Consider the following 13,465-nt stretch of genomic DNA (forward strand, 5'->3'; position numbering starts at 1 on the left):
CCAAATATATAACTCGAGTCGGTCTGAATTAATTAAAATAAAACCTTGGTATTGAAAAGACAATAAAAAAATATTATTTTTTATATTTATTTAAAGGAAAGAACATGTGGGAACGTTTTATTTTAAAATTTTATTAAGAAATATCTTTCCATTTTAACGACCCAAGGTTCCTAAAACAGCATTATCAAGCAATGTCAATGGCAGGAATGTTATTTCCAATAAAATTGAAAGCTAAATTGGACCGAAAGTACAAGGTAAGATACTTGGAGTGAAGTCCCACGCGCGCGTCAGCAAAATTTAACGTAGAGTATTTCAAAGTTCACTTTTCTTATAAAACCAGAAAATCGAACTGGCTTTTGTTTTATTTAATAGTTTCCCATTATTGGAGCAAAAGAAAACAAAAGCTGCTTCAGTTGTGTTTAACTTTCTTCATCACTTTTTTATTTAGAAAATCTGAAAAATCAATTTGCTTATCTGTTCTTCGGATTGAAGACGAGCAAGAAGAAAGATTTAAAAGGTCTGCAAAACAAAACAAGGTTATTGTTATAGTCGAAAAGAACAATAAAGAGAAGAAGGAAAGATGGGAGAAACAGATCATCATCATCACCCTCCGCCACCGCAAGTCGTTGCTCCACCGCCGGCTCCACCGCCCAATCTAGCGCTGTCGAGGGGACCTACTTGGACTCCTGCTGAACAACTCCATCAGCTTCAATACTGCATCCACTCCAACCCTTCTTGGCGTCAGTTTCTCTTCCTTATTTGCTCTGTTTTTCTCAACCATTTACCCTTTGATTTGAAGTTTTTACGTTAAAGTTTACTTTTGGTTTCTTCATGGATTCTTTTCCTTATATACTAAGAAACTTTTGTGTATCATTTTGTTTGATCCTTTTCTATTTATCTTGTCTGTCACTCCTTTTTGTACATTCAATTCTCTGTTTAGCCTAAACTAGGATGAATCTATGCATTTTTCCGGATATTCGAAATATTCTGATATAGTTCCGACTGTAATCCTTCAAATATATTAAAAAAATACTCTTTGTATCAACTTGTTGAACAGCTCAAGCGCTTTTACTGGCGTTCCAGCACTACATTGTGAATCTTGGAACTACTGTCTTAATCGCAAATACTTTCGTGTATCGAATGGGTGGCCATCATGTATGTTTTATGATCGGTATAGATAAATTCAATAGTGCTTTGGTTTTTTTACTGGGGTTGATGTCATTTTTATATCTCAATCCTTTGTATGATATGAACAGGGAGATAAAGCCAGGGTCATTCAAGTGTTGTTGTTTATGTCGGGAGTTAATACGCTGCTTCAAACGCTTATTGGCTCGAGACTTCCCACGGTGATGGGTGCTTCATTTGCGTACACCTTACCGTTGTTGTCGATCATCAATAATTATACCGACGAGGCCTTCGCATCTGAGCACGATGTATGTAAGCTTTACTAATGATACGAGTGAACCAAATTCCTACTTCTTCATTTGCATACACCTTACCGTTGTTGCCTATCATCAGTGATTATATCTTGGAACTGACATAGTATACATTGTATAACTAAGTCGATGTACATGCTCAATAGATTTGTTCATTCCTTATTTAGTGTTCCTATATTCCTTGCGCATCATTGTCTATTACCTTATTTCTTAATGACTGTGATCCGGACGCTTCCTTATGCAGAGGTTTGTTCATGGTATGAGAACCATTCAAGGGTCACTAATTGTTTCTTCATTTGTCAACATCATCCTCGGGTATAGCAGGGCTTGGGGGGAGCTGACAAGGTAATATCGAATGTAGTTTTTAAGTATCAAGCTCCTCAGCTGCTTGTCAATTGTTGCTTAAGGTGCTTGTTCGGTTCTCATCATTGGTTTTCTAATAGTTCTCTTTAAACTTTTCCTCTCTAGATTCTTTAGTCCCATAGTTGTGGTACCGGTGGTTTGTCTAGTCGGTCTCGGTCTGTTCACAAGAGGCTTCCCATTGGTAATTTTCTTTGAACACTTATTTGCTTCATTGGGACTGGTTATGTACCAAAACGAACTGTGCTTTGATGCAATTAACTTATGTTACAGCTCGGTAATTGTGTGGAAATCGGCCTTCCTATGCTGATTCTGCTGGTTATTTCTCAACAGGTGAATATAAATTACCGTGAGCATTATCTCTCCAACTAAGATTCTTCTTTATTAATTTGATAATAATACATGTTTGCTGCAGCACCTGAAGCGCCTCCATTCGTGGGCTTATGCGATAGTTGAGAGGCTTGCTTTGCTTTTTTGCATTGGAATTATCTGGGCTTTTGCTGCTATCCTCACCGTGTCTGGTGCTTACAACAATGTTAAGACTGCCACCAAACAGAGTTGCCGCACAGATCGATCTTTCCTAATATCATCTTCTCCATGGTATGGTTATGATGCGCTGCACTCCTTGTTTGATTGAGAGAGAACTGAATTCGCAAAGTTACTCTTTTTTACGAGTCATTGTTTCTTGTTATTGTTTCTAGGATTAAAATTCCGTATCCATTTCAGTGGGGCACTCCTATTTTCAGAGCTAGCCACGTCTTTGGGATGATAGGAGCTGCATTCGTTTTCGTCTGCAGAGGTTTGGTCACCATCTTAAAGGATTTCGATTCTATTTAGTATTCAGTTTCACTCCATAATATTTGAAGCTTTACCCTGCATCAAGCTACATAGACTTCATTTAACATGTCTTGAATCTGAACTTCTATATGCCCCTTTGTACATTTTCTCAGTTAAAAAGAGAGAAATCAGCAGCTAACGAACATTTTCTATGATTTTAACTGCAGTCAACAGGAACATTTTTTGCAGCAGCTCGCCTTTCTGGTGCAACGGCCCCTCCGGCACATGTACTCAGTAGAAGTATTGGCTTACAGGTCCTTCCTAGATTGTCTTCGGAACTTATCCATCGATAATTTCTATACTATAACAGACTGTAGTCCTGATTCCTGAATCTTGTGAGATTGGCTTGTTTTTGGGGAAGTTAAGTTATCTTGCATTTAAATGCAGGGTATCGGAATGCTGCTTGAAGGGCTTTTTGGTTCTCTTGTTGGTACAACGGCATCAGTGTAAGGCTAACCCCTAAACACTAAACTCTAAACCGTTACTAATAGGAAGCACCATGTCTCGTCCAACTGATATTGCAGTGAAAACGTTGGCCTTCTCGGACTTACGCATATAGGAAGCAGAAGGGTGGTGCAGATTTCGACTGCTTTCATGATATTTTTCTCCATATTTGGTTTGTTTTCGTACTCGATCATTAATTTCATATTTGTATCGTGTTTATTCAAGATTGCCTACATTCTTCCAGGGAAATTCGGTGCATTATTTGCCTCTATTCCATTGCCAATATTTGCTGCCATATACTGTATATTATTGGGCGTTGTTGGTGAGTAACCTGCGTCAGTCATGATAGTTCTTCTATCCAATATGTATAGTTTCTTTAATTCGAAATTTCCGTCATCCATCGTTGTGCAGCTGCATCTGGGATCACATTCATACAATTTGCAAATAATAATTCCATGAGAAACATCTATGTTTTGGGCGTGTCTCTATTCCTCGGGCTTTCGATTCCTCAATACTTCGCAATGAACACAACTTACGACGGTCATGGACCTGTTAGATCAGATGCTGGATGGGTAAGTTCATGTTCTGCAATCCCGAGTTCCTCGTCTATTAACTTCATCTGTTTGGTATGACATCCGGTTATGATCCATGCAGTTTAATAACATCTTGAACACAATCTTCTCATCGCCTGCAACTGTGGCGATCATTGTCGGGACGGTGCTTGATAACACACTAGAAGCGAAGCAATTGGATGATCGAGGAATTCCGTGGTGGAAACCGTTCCAACATAGAAAGGGAGATGTTCGAACTGAGGAATTCTACAGCTATCCCCTCAGAATAAATGAATATATCCCCACCAGGTTTCTCTGAAACATGGTACATTTAGCGTGTGAACTGTAATACAGACATATTTCATGTTTATATGCACCAGACAGACGTGTTAAATTATTTACAGATAACTGTCAGTTTTGGCCAATGTGTGGAACTGTAATTGTCTACAGCCATAGTTCATTTCTTTACAATTTAGACTCTTCGGAGTCTTTTTAACTTTTCTAGGAAGGCAAGTACCGACTACTGAAGTAGATGATGAAATAATTTACATTTAAGCCACATTTGGTACATAAACTATGGTAAATTACGTAAATGGTCATTGATGTCTGAATAAGTTTCTCTTTTTCCCATTTGATATTTCAAAAATAACGACTTGATCACTAACGTTATGATTTATAACAAACCGATTACTCACCATTAACAACCGTTATTAGAATAATGGAATGCTGATGTGGCACATTACAGCCACGTTGACCGCTCTATAATTCCATAAAAAAATGTTTTTTGAAACCAGGAATTGTCACATTTAAAACATGCAAGCCTTGATCAAATGATATGGAACCCAAGTTGGTGATGTAAAGTTAGATAGGTTTGATTAAGTGAATCTGGTCTCCCCCATGTTTTCAACAAGCAAGGCCCACACTGTCTGAACTTTGTTATTGCACTCAAATGCCATGCCAAGTTGAAAATCCGAGGTTGTCCACATCTAAGCTGCACATGTTGTAAGGAATATGGAGAGGTTATTTTATGCATGCTCTCTTATGCTGGTTGCTTTACTATTACTGAATAAATTCTCGGCACTCAGACAGAATGTACTCATTGTTTTCCCAGAAACACAGTGACATTCATCTGTGTTTGATAATTAATGCCTGGGGCTCAGGCATTCATTCACAAAATCTTACATTCTCTTAAAAGAAAGAAGATAAAAACACCAAGAGAAATGGGGAAAAGCCTTAAAGAAATACAGAAAAAAAAAACATATTGGCTTAATGCAATCCTAATGTTAAAGTTGAGCTTATACGCTCTCTAACTTCTCTTGCTATCACATTTCTCATTACATCCCAAAGCTCCGCCGGTACTCTCTCCTCTCTCCTCCGACTCCCCATCTCCGCCACCACAGTTCCAGTCCCAGGCGGCGCTAGAGTCAACGCCGTCGACAAAGCTCCCCCATCCACTATCCCACCCTCCATTTGCCGATAAGTACTCTTCAAGACCTGTTCCTTCCGATGTTGCCTCCTTTTCAAAGTCGAGTTCCAATGATTCTTCACGGCATTATCGGTCCTTCCAGGAAGCAATCTAGCAATGGTGGCCCAGCGGTTACAGTACCTAGCCTGAGCGGCCAAGATGGTGTCGTCCTCGGATTGTGAAAACGGACGATGGTGGACGTTGGGGCTGAGCTGGTTACACCATCTAAGCCTACAAGATTTCCCTGATCGACCCTTTATATAACGGCTTATCAAAGACCAGTTCCTAGGTCCGTGTTTCTCGACGAACCGAGTCAAGATCCTATCTTCCTCGGCACTCCATGGACCTTTGATCTTCTCAGATTTGTTGGAAGCCATTGTTGACAAAGATGACTCTGAAGAAGAAGATGTATCGGAGGATGAAGATGAACACCCTTTCACGGCTTCCATTTTTATCAAAGGCAAAGAGAAGAACACGTATGCGATGAAAGATGAGAAGGAAGTGGTTTATATATGAAGGAAAGGTTAGGCGTCCACCGAGTAGAAGGAACTTCTGGGAAAGCGGCTTTATAACTTTTATTTATTTTAAAATGTTTAACATATAGTATTTTTTATTAGTCTAAAATTATTATAAAATGATATTTTTTAAATAATTTTTTAATTATCTGATAATAAATGTCAATACATTTTTTTTATAAAATTTCGAATCTAAAATTTTTAAAAATAGGAACTTAAGATTTAATTATGTATTTGAAAAATGAGATTAAACTTACAATTTATCATATTGGGAAGTATATGTTTCAAAGCTCGACTCAGGATAAATTTATAAAAATAAATATACTAATTAAATCAAGATTTAATTAATTTAAACTGAAATCAAATAATAATAATTAAAAAGTGAAATTCTGCTGTGACACAAGCATAGAGTTATTGGGGGTTTAAAACATAGGCAGTAAGCAAACGTTTTAAATTAAATTAACACAGGAGAAAGTGGGGTCCGCATAAATTTTTTTGAGCTCCAGATTTACAGCTATTGACACCAATCATCTTAGAATTAAAAGAATTATTATTTTTAGAGGTTATGATTTTGATTACTAATAAATATAAAGATAATTAAATGTTTATTGATAAATGATTGAGAATTTTTAAAATATATATTAATTTATAATAATTTTAGCTTGACTATAGGGGATGACTTCGACGTTCTCCACGTAGGATGGGCCCATCATCCAGGCTGTAAGAATCTCACGTGATTCTAGTCCAATTCCCTTGACTATGTTGGTCATTAAACAGTTCCCCTTCCACTTCTCCCTCAGGAGCGGATGTACTTGATTATTAATCTCAAACGATCAAAATTTGTACAATTTTTTTCTTTTGTAAAACCTAGATGTTTCAAAATAAACACAGTTAACAATAAACACCGTTAAGCACATTAATTTAATTTATAAAAAATTAAAATTTTAAAAATTCAACGTATAATTATAAATTAATTAAAAATCTAAAAGTAAATTATTTAAAATAAAATATTAATTATATTATTTTTTATATATTTTAAATAAATTATACAATTGACCACCTAATTATTGTCTCTTTTCTTTCTTACCATCATATTTGAAATTTTATCAATTAAATCACTCAGTTATTTAAATGCATTCAATCAAGTCACTTATCGTTAACATTTAAAGAAGAGTTGACGCGACAGTTAATAAAATTATCAAAATATTAAATATTAACACCAAATGACTTGATTAAATATATTTAAATATATATTATCATTTTTTAAATTATATATTATATATACGAGATGAGTGAAGTATTTGGGGGTATGATGCACGCGCATTAGAGGAAAAAAGGGCAAGTCGAAAGAAAATCGAAAAGGGTGATTGAGATAATAATCTAAAGTATTGAAGAGACACTTGAATGGTTGAGAACAAGGTAGGGCCATTGTTGTCTCCTTCCAAACCATTTGCCGGTTCATTTTTTTTGGGTTCGCATCAGAATGAGTTGCTTTCTCCTCTTTCCTTAATTTTTATATTTTAGTTTATTATCCATGAATAATTAATTGTATTCAATATTATTTAAATAAATCTAGACTTCAAACTTTCTCTAAAAAAATATAAATAAATTGATTTATTATAATATTAAAGATCACATGTGAGTTCGTTTTTAAACATTGATTGGGAGCAGGGAAAATGCGTGATGATGAGAAATATCCTTTCATGATTCTCTTGAATATATATATATATATATATATATATATATATATATATATATATATATATATTATAATTTTGATCATACTGATTTTGTATTAGAATAATTTTATATGTAATGCATTAGACATATATCATGTGTTTCGTATAATGTGGTAAGTTAAATTCACTCACTCATTAAATAATTTGTTTTATTTTACTATCAAGAATATGTCAGTAGGGGCGTTAATGAATAAAAGGTTTTGTGAATTGTTCGTATAATATTTGTTTATCAAGTTACATAAATGAGTATAAACAAAATCTTTATGTTCATCTAATGAACGAACGAACATGAACATGTGTGGGTTTGGTTCGTTTTTGTTCAAGAACAATATCATTTACTTGATTCTCATTTTTATTTAGTTTTTCATATTTTAAATAATGGCGAAAGTAGGGACTAAATTGAACATAAGGTAAACTTTGGAGTTCAAACTGTGAAGTCCAAAGCAATGAAGGACCAGTAGTGTAATTTTATTATTTGTCTTTAACTTACAGATAAAAAGGTTAAAAAGAGAGTGATGCAAGGCAGCCCGTTAAATAAGACCTCCTTCGATTATAATGGATCTAGAACGAGTAAGGAATTCCCTTGCATAAAGTTACTAAAACAAATGATGATGCTGTTGGTTTTATGGCTAAGGTTATGGACGAAATTGGTTAATAAAGGATGAAGAAAATAATGGATTAGATTGTTTGAAATTTTAGAATGGTGTAAGCGTAAAGATATATACTTGGTGAAGATGACAATGGTTGAAAAGAAGAAATATGAAAGTTTGGTTAATAAAAAAAGAACAAGGAAGAACATATACTAAAAATTATAAACCTGAACCTTATACATTTAATGTTCAAAGTACTTGGACCCGTTAGATAGCAATCTAAGAACCCGAAGTATCACAAATTTGACACAACAAGAACAGACTTGAAATGTCAAGAAATAGTTCTAAGAAGAACCAACATTGAGAGAAAAACCTCACAATAATTTTTATTCATAAAATGTCTAACCATCAAACTTACAAAGTTACAAAATATATAGAGAAAAGAATAGATATGGTTATCCATCATTTGTGGATACAAAATAATTAAAGTTTGAATTAAAACTCAAATGAAAACTACCATATAACTTTCTTTGTGATGACGCCCTTTTGTGTGGCTGCAATTGCAAGATTTTAACACATTTTGCATGTGTTAAATGGGTGGATAAGGGAGTTATAACCGACCATTCATGGAAAGAGTAGTTGAAAATTCAAACAATTTCACATGTGTTTTTAGTTTGAATTCAAATATGCCCATTGTTGAATTTCCACATTTGTTCACAATTTCACACATGTTGTGCACTCTTGGATAGGTGTATAACATCCCACATACTACTCACATGCTTGTAGGACACTCTCTTACACGTAGGACATCTTTAAGCTGCTTTTGGACTTGTCAGCTAGAGTTGAGCTAGTGGAGCTGAAGTTTAGCTGAACAGAGCAAAGGTGAGCTGAATTCAGCTAGCTGAAAATATAGTGAGTTTAGTTGAGTTGAGATGAGCTGCATATACTCCTTTGAGCTTCAACCGAGCTAGGATTAAGACCTTAAGTTGCCTCCCTTTATTGTTCGTATATGAAAAACACAAAAACATCCATCAAAGTATGGCAAACTTATTGTAAACTTATTAATAAGCTGAAAATGCCATGCAAATGCACTTATGAGATATAAACCTTATTAAAAACATAAAGTAATTAGTATATATATTGAACATACTTATATATTTAATGAAACTAATACAAATACATATAATTACTTAGTATAATTAAGGTGATGTTACACATCAGTATGTAACACATTGAAAAGCTTAGTTTCTAAGGCATAATCATTATGGAATGATTCAGAAACTTGTAAACACTTAAGAGAAAGAACTTCCCTGAAATGCTTTACCTTAGAACGAGTGATAGGTCCTGTTGGTAAGATCTCCAGATCAACATCCTTTGCTGGCATAGATATGCTCACATCATCCCCCATCTTGAAAAATATTTGATCTCAAATCTACAGAAACATCATAAGGGGATAAATAAAAAATATTAAATGTAGCACTTATATTGAATTCACCTGGTAAATCCAACTTGTAAACGTTGTCGTTCACTTTCTCCAACACTTGAAACGACCATATTCTCGTGGTAACAACTTAGAACGTCGTTGGGTTGGAAAACGTTCCTTTCAGAAATGAACCCAAACCCAATCTCCAACATTGATAATGGCAACAAATCTATAGGAGTTAAAGGATTAAAGCCATAAACAATCGCAAACGGTGAAAACTTAGTAGCATAATGAACAGAATGGTTATAGGCAAATTCAACATATGACAAACACTATTCCCATGTCTTAATGTTTTTTTTAATGATGGAACGCAATAACGTAGATAAAAATGATTTACAATCTTAGTTTATCCATTAGTTTGAGGATGATAAGTAGTATAAAACACCATTTTCGTACCTAATTTGCACAAAAGAGTCCTCCAGAAATGACTAAAAAATTTACATCCCTGTCAGAAACAATAAACCTAGGAATTCCATGTAAATGAACAGTCTCTTTGAAAAATAAGTTAGCCATGTTAGTAGCATCATCAGTCTTATGACACGTAATGAAGTGTGCCATATTTGAAAATCTATCAACCACAACAAATATACTATCTCTGCCTATCCTAGTTCTAGGTAATCCCAACACAAAATCCATCGAGATATCTAGCCAAGAAGAATCAGGAATGAGTAAAGGCAAATGCATACCGTGCAGTAGAACCTTTGATTTTGCTTTCTTACATGTCACACAACGTTCACATATTCTTTCAACGTCCCTGTGCATCTTAGACCAAAATATATGCTCCTTCAGAATGTGCAACGTCTTAGTGACTCCAGAATGTACTATGATTCCACCTTCATGTGCTTCTCGAACAAGAACTTCTCGAATTGACCCTTGAGGAATATAGATTCTTCCTTCTTTGAAAAGATAGCCATTATGTCGATAGAACTTCTCATATGCACTTTTTTCACATGACATGTATCTTTCTCCAAAATCATAGTGGCATATAAATCTTTAATATAAACAAAACCAATTAAATGAGAGTCTAAGTAATTCAGAAGTACATACCTGCGGGACAAGGTATCCACTACAACATTGTCTTTGCCCTTTTTATATTGAATGACATAAGGAAAAGACTCAAAAAATTCAACCCACTTAGCATGCCTTTTATTCAGTTTATGTTGACTTGTAATGTGTTTCAATCATGATCGATGTGAATAACAAACTCTTTCGGCAAAAGTTAGTGCTGCTACGTCTCAATTGCTCGAACTAATTCATACATCTCCTTATCATAAACTGGATAGTTTAAGGTAGCACCACTCAACTTCTCACTGAGATATGCAATAGGCCGTTTTTCTTGTGACAAGACTACTCCAATTCCTATACTTGAAGCATCACACTCAATCTCGAACATTTTATCAAAATTAGGCAAGACTAACACTGATGCCTTAGTCAAACAATCCTTTATTTTCAGAAAGGCTTCTTCCTGTTTATTACCCCAATTAAATACAAAATTCTTCTTTATAATCCAGGTTAATAATGCGTTAATGGAACTGAAATTAGGCACGAACCGATGATAAAAACTAGCTAAACCATGAAAAGATATAACCTGACTTATCAATGTCGGTCGAGGCCATTCCTAAATTACCTTTACCTTTTTAGGATCGACTTCTACGCCCTGTGCTCTAACAATGATACCAATAAAGATAAGCTGTCAGTACAAAATATACATTTCTATAAATTACCGAACAACCTTTCTTTTCTCAATGTGCCAAGAACATTTCTCAAATGTTCCTCATGTTCCTGCAGAGACTGGTTGTAGATAAGAATAACATCAAAATATACAACACAATATTTTCCAATATAAGGACACAAGACGTTTTTAATTAGTCACATGAACGTACTAGGTGCATTAGTTAAACCAAAAGGCATCACTAACCATTCATACAAACCCAATTTCGTTTTGAAGGTTGTCATACATTCATCGTCTTCTCGCATTAGAATATGATGATACTCACTCTTTAAATCTACTTTGGAGAAGTTAATCACACCACATAATTCATCAAGCATATCATCAAGGCGAGGAATAAGATGTCGATACTTGATAGTAATTTGGTTCACAGCTCAACAATCGACACACATTATCCACATTCCGTCCTTCTTTGGCACCAACAGCACTGATACAGCACACGAACTCAAGCTCTCTTGAATGTAACCCTTCTCCATCAACTCAGTGATTTGCTTATGAATTTCTTTTGTTTCTTTGGGATTACTTTGATATGTTGGCCTATTTGGAATATTAGCTCCCGGGATAAAGTTAATCTGATTTTAATGCCCCGAATAGGTGGCAATCCACTCGGTGTCTCATCTAGAAGCACGTACTCAAATTCCTGCAAAAAGGATGAAATAGAAACAAGAAAATTAGAGGGAATTTCAGCCAATAAACAATGCTCTTTATACATTAAAATAAAGACTGTTAAGAGGAAAGACATTTCTTGATTTCCTTTCTACTTGCGTACACGCTCATCTTTTTCGTCCCTTTTGCTTCTTCACTATTCTTTTTCAAACGAACTTGATCTTCTTGCACTTGACTTGGTGTGAAAGGTGCTAAGGCGATTTTCTTACCTGCATTCATAAAAGAAGATCTATTTGTGAAACCATTATGCATCACCTTTTTATCAAACTGCCACGGATGTCCCAACAACAAATAAGTGGCATCCGTTGACACAACATCACACAACACTTCATCCTTGTACTTTTCAATGGTAAATGGCATAAAAACTTGTTTAGTGACCTTTAAATCTCCACCATCATTCAACCGTTGTAGCTTGTACGGATTGAGATGCTTTTTCGTTTTCAGTTCTAACTTATCAACTATTATAATACTTGCAACGTTAGTACAACTACCACTATCAATAATCACAACAGATACCTTGTCATTTACAAGACATCTTGTATGAAAAATGTTCCCTCATTGTTGTTCATCTTGAACCGGTTGTGTATTCAAACTTCTCTTAACCACAAGTGCTTCACCTGTTGCACATGTCTGCAATTGGTCATCATCTTCATCATCCTCCGCTAAAGGGGTTTCTTGCTCGTCATCTTTGGATTCAGACTCTATATCCCCATCCACACGCATCAACATTGTCTTTCGATTAGGACACTGACTCACAACATGCCCTCTGCCAAGGCATTTAATGCATTGGATGTCTCTTGTACGTTCTGGAGGCATATGTTGTTTTCCACGTCCAACTTCAACAACAGAAGGTTTCAGGCTACTAAATTTTGTTCTTTCCTTAATCTTAAGTGGTGCTTGCTTCCTGACATTGTTAGGAGTGGATAATGGATTGGAGAAAAATTTAGAAGGAGTATTACCTCGGTTAGAAGATTTTCTATGTTGTTGTTGTTCTATCTTGATCTCTATATGCGCCATGTCATCTAACTCAACATAATGCTACAATTCAACAACGTTAGCAATTTCAAAATTCAAGCCTACAAGAAAATATGACATAGTTACTTCTTGATCTTTCTCGATATTTGCACGCATCATGGTCATTTTCATCTCATTGAAGTAATATTCAACACTTCGATTACCCTATTTCAAGTTTTTTAATTTCTGAAATAAATCACGATGATAATGAGATGGAACAAACTGTTTCCTCATGATTCACTTTATTTCTGCCCACGTGTTCACTAGACCCTCACCAGTTCTTCTTATACTAATCAACAATTGATCCCACCAAATAAGAGCGTAATCGATAAACTCCATCGCTGCCAAACGAACCTTCTTTTGTTCTAAGTAATTATAACACTCAAAAACATGCTTAACCTTACTCTCCCATGCCAAATACACATCAGGATATGTTCGTCCCTGAAAAGATAGAATTATAACTTTTATGTTAGCCAAAATATCATCAAATACACGCCCTTGTCTCTGATTCAATCTCGGAGGCTGATCAATTTCGTTTTCATCATTAATCTCTTCATTATGATGAGATTGAGATCCTCCATCGATTTTATCCATTCTAGAGTGTAAAGGCTCAAGTTCATCCCTTAACATCATCTG

The 13,465-nt window shown here is 35.1% G+C and overlaps 2 protein-coding genes and 1 pseudogene across 2 annotated transcripts; 1 reads left to right on the forward strand and 2 right to left on the reverse strand.

Moving 5' to 3' along the window:
- Nucleotides 1-565: 565 nt before the first annotated feature.
- LOC120176774 lies at nucleotides 566-4,091 on the forward strand (annotated as a pseudogene).
- Nucleotides 4,092-4,879: 788 nt separating this feature from the next.
- LOC120176776 (transcription factor MYB73-like) lies at nucleotides 4,880-5,584 on the reverse strand. Its single transcript, XM_039183122.1, has one exon. The coding sequence runs from the start codon at nucleotides 5,540-5,542 to the stop codon at nucleotides 4,895-4,897; it is 648 nt and encodes a 215-aa protein (XP_039039053.1). The 5' UTR covers nucleotides 5,543-5,584; the 3' UTR covers nucleotides 4,880-4,894.
- A 3,148-nt stretch (nucleotides 5,585-8,732) lies between these two features.
- On the reverse strand, nucleotides 8,733-12,832 carry LOC120176790. Its single transcript, XM_039183127.1, has 9 exons — nucleotides 12,419-12,832; nucleotides 11,972-12,331; nucleotides 11,673-11,789; nucleotides 11,153-11,211; nucleotides 11,048-11,084; nucleotides 10,680-10,885; nucleotides 9,862-10,411; nucleotides 9,262-9,345; nucleotides 8,733-8,804 (listed from the first exon to the last, which is right to left on the reverse strand). The coding sequence occupies exons 1-9, from the start codon at nucleotides 12,830-12,832 to the stop codon at nucleotides 8,733-8,735; spliced, it is 1,899 nt and encodes a 632-aa protein (XP_039039058.1).
- Nucleotides 12,833-13,465: the final 633 nt, after the last annotated feature.

Source organism: Hibiscus syriacus, unplaced genomic scaffold (genome assembly GCF_006381635.1).
Source record: "Hibiscus syriacus cultivar Baekdansim isolate YM2019G1 unplaced genomic scaffold, ASM638163v2 tig00112254_pilon, whole genome shotgun sequence".
Lineage (NCBI taxonomy): Eukaryota > Viridiplantae > Streptophyta > Magnoliopsida > Malvales > Malvaceae > Hibiscus > Hibiscus syriacus.